Source organism: Pseudorasbora parva, chromosome 4, assembly GCF_024679245.1.
Source record: "Pseudorasbora parva isolate DD20220531a chromosome 4, ASM2467924v1, whole genome shotgun sequence".
Taxonomy (NCBI): Eukaryota; Metazoa; Chordata; class Actinopteri; order Cypriniformes; family Gobionidae; genus Pseudorasbora; species Pseudorasbora parva.
This window is the reverse complement of record NC_090175.1, coordinates 388,446-400,000: the sequence shown is the minus strand read 5'-3', so window position 1 is coordinate 400,000 and position 11,555 is coordinate 388,446. Positions and strand designations below refer to the sequence as shown.

The 11,555-nt window shown below is 43.2% G+C and overlaps 2 protein-coding genes across 3 annotated transcripts in view; one reads left to right on the top strand and one right to left on the bottom strand.

The window, feature by feature from the left end:
* sp6 (Sp6 transcription factor) overlaps nucleotides 1-2,564 on the top strand; it is a 65,240-nt gene extending 62,676 nt beyond the window's left edge. For both annotated transcript variants that reach the window (XM_067442532.1, XM_067442533.1), the window contains one exon: nucleotides 1,001-2,564. In XM_067442532.1, the coding sequence (XP_067298633.1) occupies nucleotides 1,058-1,864 (807 nt within the window). In that variant the 5' untranslated portion in view covers nucleotides 1,001-1,057 and the 3' untranslated portion in view covers nucleotides 1,865-2,564. The remainder of the gene's footprint in view (nucleotides 1-1,000) is intronic.
* A 171-nt stretch (nucleotides 2,565-2,735) lies between these two features.
* The window catches only part of LOC137072593 (integrin alpha-M-like), a 76,225-nt gene continuing 67,405 nt past the window's right edge, over nucleotides 2,736-11,555 (bottom strand). Inside the window, exons 28-31 of the mRNA XM_067440436.1 lie at nucleotides 3,447-3,548; nucleotides 3,220-3,240; nucleotides 3,034-3,144; nucleotides 2,736-2,950 (exon numbers count right to left, since the gene is read on the bottom strand). Of these exons, the coding sequence (XP_067296537.1) occupies nucleotides 2,858-2,950; nucleotides 3,034-3,144; nucleotides 3,220-3,240; nucleotides 3,447-3,548 (327 nt within the window). The 3' untranslated portion in view covers nucleotides 2,736-2,857. The remainder of the gene's footprint in view (nucleotides 2,951-3,033; nucleotides 3,145-3,219; nucleotides 3,241-3,446; nucleotides 3,549-11,555) is intronic.

Genomic DNA, 11,555 nt, shown 5'->3' with positions numbered 1-11,555 from the left:
ACCAGCACTGAGATGCAGTTCTAAAAGTATTTAATTTAATAAAAGTAAAAGATGGAATAAAACATATTTCATAGTGTGAAATAATACATTTTTTTTGTTTTAGTTTTTTTGTTAATTTTTTTGTTTTTGAAAAACTTTTAATATATTTCTGTTAAATTGACAGGCAAAATTATCTGCCAATGGGGTGAGAAAAATTTCTGTTTGGGACGGAAACAAGAAACAAGATTTCAATCAGAAACAAGGTTATTTTTCTCACCCCATTGGCAGATCATTTTTCCTGTTTTAAGCAAAAACTCTCTTCATTTAGATTTTGTTTTTAAGAAAACAAGAAAAATATCTAGTAAATGCATCTTAATTTGAGACTTTTTAGATATTTGGATTAGAAACAAGACAAAATTACTAAGGAGGAAGAGTGTTTTGGGCAGTGCACTTTAACAAGCTCAGAGAAAAATGTTGATTATAAATGTATTTTTTGACATGAGATGCTGTCTACGCAGACTGAAGTTTTCTTGCATTCTTAAAAATAAGATGGATGGTGTCATTATTGAGCTTAATCTCAGTCGTCATGTGATGACTCTGTGAAACGGATCTGTTTGTGTGTGGGGATACCCTTCAGTGACTCCGTAGAGCACTAGTAATCCAGGTTTGCTAATCTGAAAAAGTGCATCTGGAGCAGAGTGATCCAATACGGGTTTGCTTTGAAAAGCCGGCACAAATGTAAAATGGATTACCTGATCCTGGATAGCAAAACATGGAATATCCAAATCCAGATAATTCTGATCCAGATTAAACTTTTTGAACAACTGGCCCGTGTGATGAATCATTCAGACAGATGTGTGTGTACAGCCAAATCAAATTCTGCTGCAATGTTGTCCTGTTTAACACTGTGAAGCTGCTTTGAAACAATCGGCATTGGAAAAGCGTGATATAAATAAAGTCGATTGATTGGTTGTTGTGTTTGTGTGTTTGGTTTTCTGACGGATATGTTCTGCTTTCGCAGGTGATATCAGTCATGTGGTGATCCGGCCTCACACACACACACTCACACACACTGATCATGGCGCACCCGTATGACCCCTGGCTGCGCTCCGGGCCGCCGCAGGACGAGGTGAGCGTGTCTGGCTGGTGGGATGTGCACAGCGGGGCCGCGGCGGGATGGATGGACCTGCAGGGGGCGGGGCTGGGGGCGGGGCCGGGGCAGGCTGGGGCCATGAGTTCCTACACGGCCGACCCTCAGATGTGCTGCCTGCCGCCCTCCGGCTCCGCCCACTCCGGCCTGCACTTCCCGCCCGAGGGCTTCAAGATGGAGCCTCTCCCGGCGGATCTGCTCCCGCTCCCGCAGGCCTCGTCCTCTTTCCCCTCGGAGGATCCTCAGGAGTCTGCTGGGGTTTCCTCGCGCCCCAAACAGCGGCGAGCTGGCGGCCGCGCCCCTGGTCAGGCCTCCTGCCGCTGCCCCAACTGCCTGAGTGCTGAGTCCCTGGGCAACAGCGGAGACAAACGCAAACACCTGCACAACTGCCACATCCCCGGCTGCGGGAAAGCCTACGTGAAGACCTCGCACCTCAAAGCTCACCTGCGCTGGCACAGCGGCGACCGGCCCTTCGTCTGCAACTGGCTGTTCTGCGGCAAGCGCTTCACCCGCTCGGACGAGCTGCAGCGCCATCTGCAGACACACACCGGCACAAAACGCTTCGGCTGCGGCTCGTGCCCACGCGTCTTCCTGCGTGCCGACCATCTGGCCAAACACGTGCGTGTGCACGAGACGGCGAGCCAGCCAGGCGACGAGACAGCTAGCGGAGGGACGCCCCGGCTCAGGGTTAAGACGGAGGCAGAGACCGGGGACGACGATACAGCCAACGGCTGACTCTCACAAACCACACCCACAGATGCAAACCATATCCACATCTGTAAATCATCTGGAGGAAGTGCCATTAGCATGTAACTCGTAATGATAGTCTTTTATATATTCAGTTTTATTTATATTTGTACATTTTGTGTTTCATTCTTATTTAATTAACTTAAAGATGTTTGTGTGTGTGTGTGTGTGTGTGTGTGTGTGTGTGTGTGTGTGTGTGTGTGTGTGTGTGTGCGCACGTGCACGTTTGTTTTTGTGAAATATCAGGCAGAACACGTGTATAATGCCATGGGTATGACACAGGTATTACAGGAGAGGGTGAAATATGAGGACATTACCCATGGCCCCACTTTACAAAAGGCTTATAAATCACACAGGAGGAGTTTTTATGAGAAAGTAAAAATGCAGAATGTTTCCTGTGATGGGTAGGTTTAGGGGCAGGGGAAGTGTAAGGGGATAGAAAATATGGTTTGTACAGTATAAAAACCATTATGCCTATGGAATGTCCCCATATTTCACAAAAGAGAGAGAGAGAGAGAGAGAGAGAGAGAGAGAGAGAGAGAGAGAGAGAGAGAGAGAGAGAGAGAGAGACAGAGTTGTAATCTAGAGATTTTTTAGTGAGGATATGTCGTTGGTTTGAATAAATATAAAATGCATTTTGATAATTTTTCATATATGTGTAAGTGCTGTAAGAAACAATAAAACAATAAACAAATTAGGAAAAATGTTATTCTTTTAACTCATTTATTTATACTATGACTGACTATTTTTTCTTTTCTTAAAATTAATAATATTCAGTACGAAATTTATACACATACTTACACAACACTTTGATTCGAGATTAAAGAAAAACTAAATATAAAAATAACAGTGTATCATAAAATGTGTATCATAAAAAGGGTTGTTATATATTAAAGTTATTTAAATCAGGAGACACAAGACATTATCATACAACATCATTACAAAATGTAATCTTCATGTTTTGAAGCCTCCTTCAAAGGACTAGTTTGTTTCTATATTTGTTTTCTTGAAATTCATGAGAACCACCGTAGTATCTTCATACACTTCAGGATGTTTTCGGTTATAGAACCCAAACTACACACAAACACACAAATACACTTTGGCTTGAGAATGATGAATGATGACATCAGGTGTGAGGCGATTTGATTGGTTTTTACCTTCATCAGCAGGATCAATATGATAATGAGTAGGATGAACCCGCCCCCTGCGCCAGAGCCAACGATCAGCATTTTATTGGGTGAAATGACAAACTCCCCTTCCACTGCAATCTGAGAGGAAAAGAGAGAAACCTTTCAAATGTTGATCATCTTTAAATGATGTATGAAGGAGTGAGATATGGGTACCTGTAATCTGTGAGGGTCGTCCTGCAGAGGGAAGAAGAAATAGTTATAAATCTGCCAGACCAGTGTCTGTATCTGTAAGACTGTAGCAGTGAGGTCAGTCATGAACTCAAGAGCTGCAGGGCTGTGGTGTGAATACAGACCAACACTGACAATCACACTCAGCTGCTGGCCTGTAGATGGCAGCACAACATCAGTTATGGCAAAGCTACAGATTTCAGGCTCGTCACCTTCAGGCTGGTTGATGTCTGGTTGTAGCGGCTCCTGTTGAAGTGGAGCTCGGCACTGATGTCGAAGACAAAATCCTCTCTGAACTTGCTGAAGGAATGTTTCTAAAGCAGCAGAAACAGAGTCTGGGTTTAGAGTTATTCCATCTTAAACTCGTGTTTGTGTCTCTGTGTGGAGTCTGGGTTTAGAGTTACTCCATCTTAAACTTGTGTTTGTGTGTCTGTGTGGAGTCTGGGTTTAGAGTTACTCCATCTTAAACTCTTGTTTGTGTGTCTGTGTGGAGTCTGGGTTTAGAGTTACTCCATCTTAAACTCGTGTTTGTGTGTCTGTGTGGAGTCTGGGTTTAGAGTTACTCCATCTTAAACTCGTGTTTGTGTGTCTGTGTGGAGTCTGGGTTTAGAGTTACTCCATCTTAAACTCTTGTTTGTGTGTCTGTGTGGAGTCTGGGTTTAGAGTTACTCCATCTTAAACTCGTGTTTGTGTGTCTGTGTGGAGTCTGGGTTTAGAGTTATTCCATCTTAAACTCTTGTTTGTGTGTCTGTGTGGAGTCTGGGTTTAGAGTTACTCCATCTTAAACTCGTGTTTGTGTGTCTGTGTGGAGTCTGGGTTTAGAGTTACTCCATCTTAAAATCGTGTTTGTGTGTCTGTGAGGAGTCTGGGTTTAGAGTTACTCCATCTTAAACTCGTGTTTGTGTGTCTGTGGGGAGTCTGGGTTTAGAGTTACTCCATCTTAAACTCGTTTTGGCGTGTCTGGGTTTAGAGTTATTCCATCTTAAACTCGTGTTTGTGTGTCTTTGTGGAGTCTGGGTTTAGAGTTACTCCATCTTAAACTCGTGTTTGTGTGTCTATGCGGAGTCTGGGTTTAGAGTTACTCCATCTTAAACTCGTGTTTGTGTGTCTGTGTGGAGTCTGGGTTTAGAGTTACTCCATCTTAAACTCGTGTTTGTGTGTCTGTGGGGAGTCTGGGTTTAGAGTTACTCCATCTTAAACTCGTGTTTGTGTGTCTGCGGAGAGTCTGGGTTTAGAGTTACTCCATCTTAAACTCGTGTTTGTGTGTCTGCGGAGAGTCTGGGTTTAGAGTTACTCCATCTTAAACTCGTGTTTGTGTGTCTGTGGGGAGTCTGGGTTTAGAGTTACTCCATCTTAAACTCGTGTTTGTGTGTCTGCGGAGAGTCTGGGTTTAGAGTTACTCCATCTTAAACTCGTGTTTGTGTGTCTGCGGAGAGTCTGGGTTTAGAGTTACTCCATCTTAAACTCGTGTTTGTGTGTCTGTGGGGAGTCTGGGTTTAGAGTTACTCCATCTTAAACTCGTGTTTGTGTGTCTGTGTGGAGTCTGGGTTTAGAGTTACTCCATCTTAAACTCGTGTTTGTGTGTCTGTGTGGAGTCTGGGTTTAGAGTTACTCCATCTTAAACTCGTGTTTGTGTGTCTGTGTGGAGTCTGGGTTTAGAGTTACTCCATCTTAAACTCGTGTTTGTGTGTCTGTGTGGAGTCTGGGTTTAGAGTTACTCCATCTTAAACTCGTGTTTGTGTTTCTGTGTGGAGTCTGGGTTTAGAGTTACTCCATCTTAAACTCGTGTTTGTGTGTCTGTGTGGAGTCTGGGTTTAGAGTTATTCCATCTTAAACTCGTGTTTGTGTGTCTGTGTGGAGTCTGGGTTTAGAGTTATTCCATCTTAAACTCGTGTGTGTGTGTCTGTGGGGAGTCTGGGTTTAGAGTTACTCCATCTTAAACTCGTGCTTGTGTGTCTGTGTGGAGTCTGGGTTTAGAGTTACTCCATCTTAAACTCGTGTTTGTGTGTCTGTGTGGAGTCTGGGTTTAGAGTTACTCCATCTTAAACTCGTGTTTGTGTGTCTGTGTGGAGTCTGGGTTTAGAGTTACTCCATCTTAAACTCGTGTTTGTGTGTCTGTGTGGAGTCTGGGTTTAGAGTTACTCCATCTTAAACTCGTGCTTGTGTGTCTGTGTGGAGTCTGGGTTTAGAGTTACTCCATCTTAAACTCGTGTTTGTGTGTCTGTGTGGAGTCTGGGTTTAGAGTTACTCCATCTTAAACTCGTGTTTGTGTGTCTGTGTGGAGTCTGGGTTTAGAGTTACTCCATCTTAAACTCGTGTTTGTGTGTCTGTGTGGAGTCTGGGTTTAGAGTTACTCCATCTTAAACTCGTGTTTGTGTGTCTATGGAGTCTGGGTTTAGAGTTACTCCATCTTAAACTCGTGTTTGTGTGTCTGTGTGGAGTCTGGGTTTAGAGTTATTCCATCTTAAACTCGTGTTTGTGTGTCTGTGTGGAGTCTGGGTTTAGAGTTACTCCATCTTAAACTCGTGTTTGTTTGTCTGTGGGGAGTCTGGGTTTAGAGTTACTCCATCTTAAACTCGTGTTTGTGTGTCTGTTTGGAGTCTGGGTTTAGAGTTACTCCATCTTAAACTCGTGTTTGTGTGTCTGTGTGGAGTCTGGGTTTAGAGTTACTCCATCTTAAACTCGTGTTTGTGTGTCTGTGTGGAGTCTGGGTTTAGAGTTACTCCATCTTAAACTCGTGTTTGTGTGTCTTTGTGGAGTCTGGGTTTAGAGTTACTCCATCTTAAACTCGTGTTTGTGTGTCTTTGTGGAGTCTGGGTTTAGAGTTACTCCATCTTAAACTCGTGTTTGTGTGTCTGTTTGGAGTCTGGGTTTAGAGTTACTCCATCTTAAACTCGTGTTTGTGTGTCTGTGTGGAGTCTGGGTTTAGAGTTACTCCATCTTAAACTCGTGTTTGTGTGTCTGTGTGGAGTCTGGGTTTAGAGTTACTCCATCTTAAACTCGTGTTTGTGTGTCTTTGTGGAGTCTGGGTTTAGAGTTACTCCATCTTAAACTCGTGTTTGTGTGTCTTTGTGGAGTCTGGGTTTAGAGTTACTCCATCTTAAACTCGTGTTTGTGTGTCTGTGGGGAGTCTGGGTTTAGAGTTACTCCATCTTAAACTCGTGTTTGTGTGTCTGTGGAGAGTCTGGGTTTAGAGTTACTCCATCTTAAACTCGTGTTTGTGTGTCTGTGGAGTCTGGGTTTAGAGTTACTCCATCTTAAACTCGTGTTTGTGTGTCTGTTTGGAGTCTGGGTTTAGAGTTACTCCATCTTAAACTCGTGTTTGTGTGTCTGTGGGGAGTCTGGGTTTAGAGTTACTCCATCTTAAACTCGTGTTTGTGTGTCTTTGTGGAGTCTGGGTTTAGAGTTACTCCATCTTAAACTCGTGTTTGTGTGTCTCTTTGGAGTCTGGGTTTAGAGTTACTCCATCTTAAACTCGTGTTTGTGTGTCTGTGCGGAGTCTGGGTTTAGAGTTACTCCATCTTAAACTCGTGTTTGAGTGTCTGTGGGGAGTCTGGGTTTAGAGTTACTCCATCTTAAACTCGTGTTTGTGTGTCTGTGGGGAGTCTGGGTTTAGAGTTACTCCATCTTAAACTCGTGTTTGTGTGTCTGTTTGGAGTCTGGGTTTAGAGTTACTCCATCTTAAACTCGTGTTTGTGTGTCTGTTTGGAGTCTGGGTTTAGACTTACTCCATCTTAAACTCGTGTGTGTGTGTCTGTGTGGAGTCTGGGTTTAGAGTTACTCCATCTTAAACTCGTGTTTGTGTGTCTGGGTTTAGAGTTATTCCATCTTAAACTCGTGTTTGTGTGTCTTTGTGGAGTCTGGGTTTAGAGTTACTCCATCTTAAACTCGTGTTTGTGTGTCTGTGGAGTCTGGGTTTAGAGTTACTCCATCTTAAACTCGTGTTTGTGTGTCTGTGTGGAGTCTGGGTTTAGACTTACTCCATCTTAAACTCGTGTTTGTGTGTCTTTGTGGAGTCTGGGTTTAGAGTTACTCCATCTTAAACTCGTGTTTGTGTGTCTTTGTGGAGTCTGGGTTTAGAGTTACTCCATCTTAAACTCGTGTTTGTGTGTCTGTGGGGAGTCTGGGTTTAGAGTTACTCCATCTTAAACTCGTGTTTGTGTGTCTGTGGAGAGTCTGGGTTTAGAGTTACTCCATCTTAAACTCGTGTTTGTGTGTCTGTGGAGTCTGGGTTTAGAGTTACTCCATCTTAAACTCGTGTTTGTGTGTCTGTTTGGAGTCTGGGTTTAGAGTTACTCCATCTTAAACTCGTGTTTGTGTGTCTGTGTGGAGTCTGGGTTTAGAGTTACTCCATCTTAAACTCGTGTTTGTGTGTCTGTGTGGAGTCTGGGTTTAGAGTTACTCCATCTTAAACTCGTGTTTGTGTGTCTGTGTGGAGTCTGGGTTTAGAGTTACTCCATCTTAAACTCGTGTTTGTGTGTCTGTTTGGAGTCTGGGTTTAGAGTTACTCCATCTTAAACTCGTGTTTGTGTGTCTGTGTGGAGTCTGGGTTTAGACTTACTCCATCTTAAACTCGTGTTTGTGTGTCTGGGTTTAGAGTTATTCCATCTTAAACTCGTGTTTGTGTGTCTTTGTGGAGTCTGGGTTTAGAGTTACTCCATCTTAAACTCGTGTTTGTGTGTCTTTGTGGAGTCTGGGTTTAGAGTTACTCCATCTTAAACTCGTGTTTGTGTGTCTGTGGGGAGTCTGGGTTTAGAGTTACTCCATCTTAAACTCGTGTTTGTGTGTCTGTGGAGAGTCTGGGTTTAGAGTTACTCCATCTTAAACTCGTGTTTGTGTGTCTGTGGAGTCTGGGTTTAGAGTTACTCCATCTTAAACTCGTGTTTGTGTGTCTGTTTGGAGTCTGGGTTTAGAGTTACTCCATCTTAAACTCGTGTTTGTGTGTCTGTGGGGAGTCTGGGTTTAGAGTTACTCCATCTTAAACTCGTGTTTGTGTGTCTTTGTGGAGTCTGGGTTTAGAGTTACTCCATCTTAAACTCGTGTTTGTGTGTCTGTTTGGAGTCTGGGTTTAGAGTTACTCCATCTTAAACTCGTGTTTGTGTGTCTGTGCGGAGTCTGGGTTTAGAGTTACTCCATCTTAAACTCGTGTTTGTGTGTCTGTGGGGAGTCTGGGTTTAGAGTTACTCCATCTTAAACTCGTGTTTGTGTGTCTGTGGGGAGTCTGGGTTTAGAGTTACTCCATCTTAAACTCGTGTTTGTGTGTCTGTTTGGAGTCTGGGTTTAGAGTTACTCCATCTTAAACTCATGTTTGTGTGTCTGTGTGGAGTCTGGGTTTAGACTTACTCCATCTTAAACTCGTGTTTGTGTGTCTGGGTTTAGAGTTATTCCATCTTAAACTCGTGTTTGTGTGTCTTTGTGGAGTCTGGGTTTAGAGTTACTCCATCTTAAACTCGTGTTTGTGTGTCTGTGTGGAGTCTGGGTTTAGAGTTACTCCATCTTAAACTCGTGTTTGTGTGTCTGTTTGGAGTCTGGGTTTAGAGTTACTCCATCTTAAACTCGTGTTTGTGTGTCTGTGTGGAGTCTGGGTTTAGAGTTACTCCATCTTAAACTCGTGTTTGTGTGTCTGTGTGGAGTCTGGGTTTAGAGTTACTCCATCTTAAACTCGTGTTTGTGTGTCTTTGTGGAGTCTGGGTTTAGAGTTACTCCATCTTAAACTCGTGTTTGTGTGTCTTTGTGGAGTCTGGGTTTAGAGTTACTCCATCTTAAACTCGTGTTTGTGTGTCTGTGGGGAGTCTGGGTTTAGAGTTACTCCATCTTAAACTCGTGTTTGTGTGTCTGTGGAGAGTCTGGGTTTAGAGTTACTCCATCTTAAACTCGTGTTTGTGTGTCTGTGGAGTCTGGGTTTAGAGTTACTCCATCTTAAACTCGTGTTTGCGTGTCTGGGTTTAGAGTTATTCCATCTTAAACTCGTGTTTGTGTGTCTGTGTGGAGTCTGGGTTTAGAGTTACTCCATCTTAAACTCGTGTTTGTGTGTCTGTTTGGAGTCTGGGTTTAGAGTTACTCCATCTTAAACTCGTGTTTGTGTGTCTGTGTGGAGTCTGGGTTTAGACTTACTCCATCTTAAACTCGTGTTTGTGTGTCTGGGTTTAGAGTTATTCCATCTTAAACTCGTGTTTGTGTGTCTTTGTGGAGTCTGGGTTTAGAGTTACTCCATCTTAAACTCGTGTTTGTGTGTCTTTGTGGAGTCTGGGTTTAGAGTTACTCCATCTTAAACTCGTGTTTGTGTGTCTGTGGGGAGTCTGGGTTTAGAGTTACTCCATCTTAAACTCGTGTTTGTGTGTCTGTGGAGAGTCTGGGTTTAGAGTTACTCCATCTTAAACTCGTGTTTGTGTGTCTGTTTGGAGTCTGGGTTTAGAGTTACTCCATCTTAAACTCGTGTTTGTGTGTCTGTGGGGAGTCTGGGTTTAGAGTTACTCCATCTTAAACTCGTGTTTGTGTGTCTTTGTGGAGTCTGGGTTTAGAGTTACTCCATCTTAAACTCGTGTTTGTGTGTCTGTTTGGAGTCTGGGTTTAGAGTTACTCCATCTTAAACTCGTGTTTGTGTGTCTGTGCGGAGTCTGGGTTTAGAGTTACTCCATCTTAAACTCATGTTTGTGTGTCTGTGGGGAGTCTGGGTTTAGAGTTACTCCATCTTAAACTCGTGTTTGTGTGTCTGTGGGGAGTCTGGGTTTAGAGTTACTCCATCTTAAACTCGTGTTTGTGTGTCTGTGGGGAGTCTGGGTTTAGAGTTACTCCATCTTAAACTCATGTTTGTGTGTCTGTGTGGAGTCTGGGTTTAGACTTACTCCATCTTAAACTCGTGTTTGTGTGTCTGGGTTTAGAGTTATTCCATCTTAAACTCGTGTTTGTGTGTCTTTGTGGAGTCTGGGTTTAGAGTTACTCCATCTTAAACTCGTGTTTGTGTGTCTGTGTGGAGTCTGGGTTTAGAGTTACTCCATCTTAAACTCGTGTTTGTGTGTCTGTTTGGAGTCTGGGTTTAGAGTTACTCCATCTTAAACTCGTGTTTGTGTGTCTGTGTGGAGTCTGGGTTTAGAGTTACTCCATCTTAAACTCGTGTTTGTGTGTCTGTGTGGAGTCTGGGTTTAGAGTTACTCCATCTTAAACTCGTGTTTGTGTGTCTTTGTGGAGTCTGGGTTTAGAGTTACTCCATCTTAAACTCGTGTTTGTGTGTCTTTGTGGAGTCTGGGTTTAGAGTTACTCCATCTTAAACTCGTGTTTGTGTGTCTGTGGGGAGTCTGGGTTTAGAGTTACTCCATCTTAAACTCGTGTTTGTGTGTCTGTGGAGAGTCTGGGTTTAGAGTTACTCCATCTTAAACTCGTGTTTGTGTGTCTGTGGAGTCTGGGTTTAGAGTTACTCCATCTTAAACTCGTGTTTGTGTGTCTGTTTGGAGTCTGGGTTTAGAGTTACTCCATCTTAAACTCGTGTTTGTGTGTCTGTGGGGAGTCTGGGTTTAGAGTTACTCCATCTTAAACTCGTGTTTGTGTGTCTTTGTGGAGTCTGGGTTTAGAGTTACTCCATCTTAAACTCGTGTTTGTGTGTCTGTTTGGAGTCTGGGTTTAGAGTTACTCCATCTTAAACTCGTGTTTGTGTGTCTGTGCGGAGTCTGGGTTTAGAGTTACTCCATCTTAAACTCGTGTTTGTGTGTCTGTGGGGAGTCTGGGTTTAGAGTTACTCCATCTTAAACTCGTGTTTGTGTGTCTGTGGGGAGTCTGGGTTTAGAGTTACTCCATCTTAAACTCGTGTTTGTGTGTCTGTGTGGAGTCTGGGTTTAGAGTTACTCCATCTTAAACTCGTGTTTGTGTGTCTGTGTGGAGTCTGGGTTTAGAGTTATTCCATCTTAAACTCGTGTTTGTGTGTCTGTGTGGAGTCTGGGTTTAGAGTTACTCCATCTTAAACTCGTGTTTGTGTGTCTGGGTTTAGAGTTATTCCATCTTAAATTCGTGTTTGTGTGTCTGTGTGGAGTCTGGGTTTAGAGTTACTCTATCTTAAACTCGTGTTTGTGTGTCTGTGGGGAGTCTGGGTTTAGAGTTACTCCATCTTAAACTCGTGTTTGTGTGTCTGTGTGTAGTCTGGGTTTAGAGTTACTCCATCTTAAACTCGTGTTTGTGTGTCTGTGTGGAGTCTGGGTTTAGAGTTACTCCATCTTAAACTCGTGTTTGTGTGTCTGTGTGGAGTCTGGGTTTAGAGTTATTCCATCTTAAACTCGTGTTTGTGTGTCTGTGGAGAGTCTGGGTTTAGAGTTACTCCATCTTAAACTCGT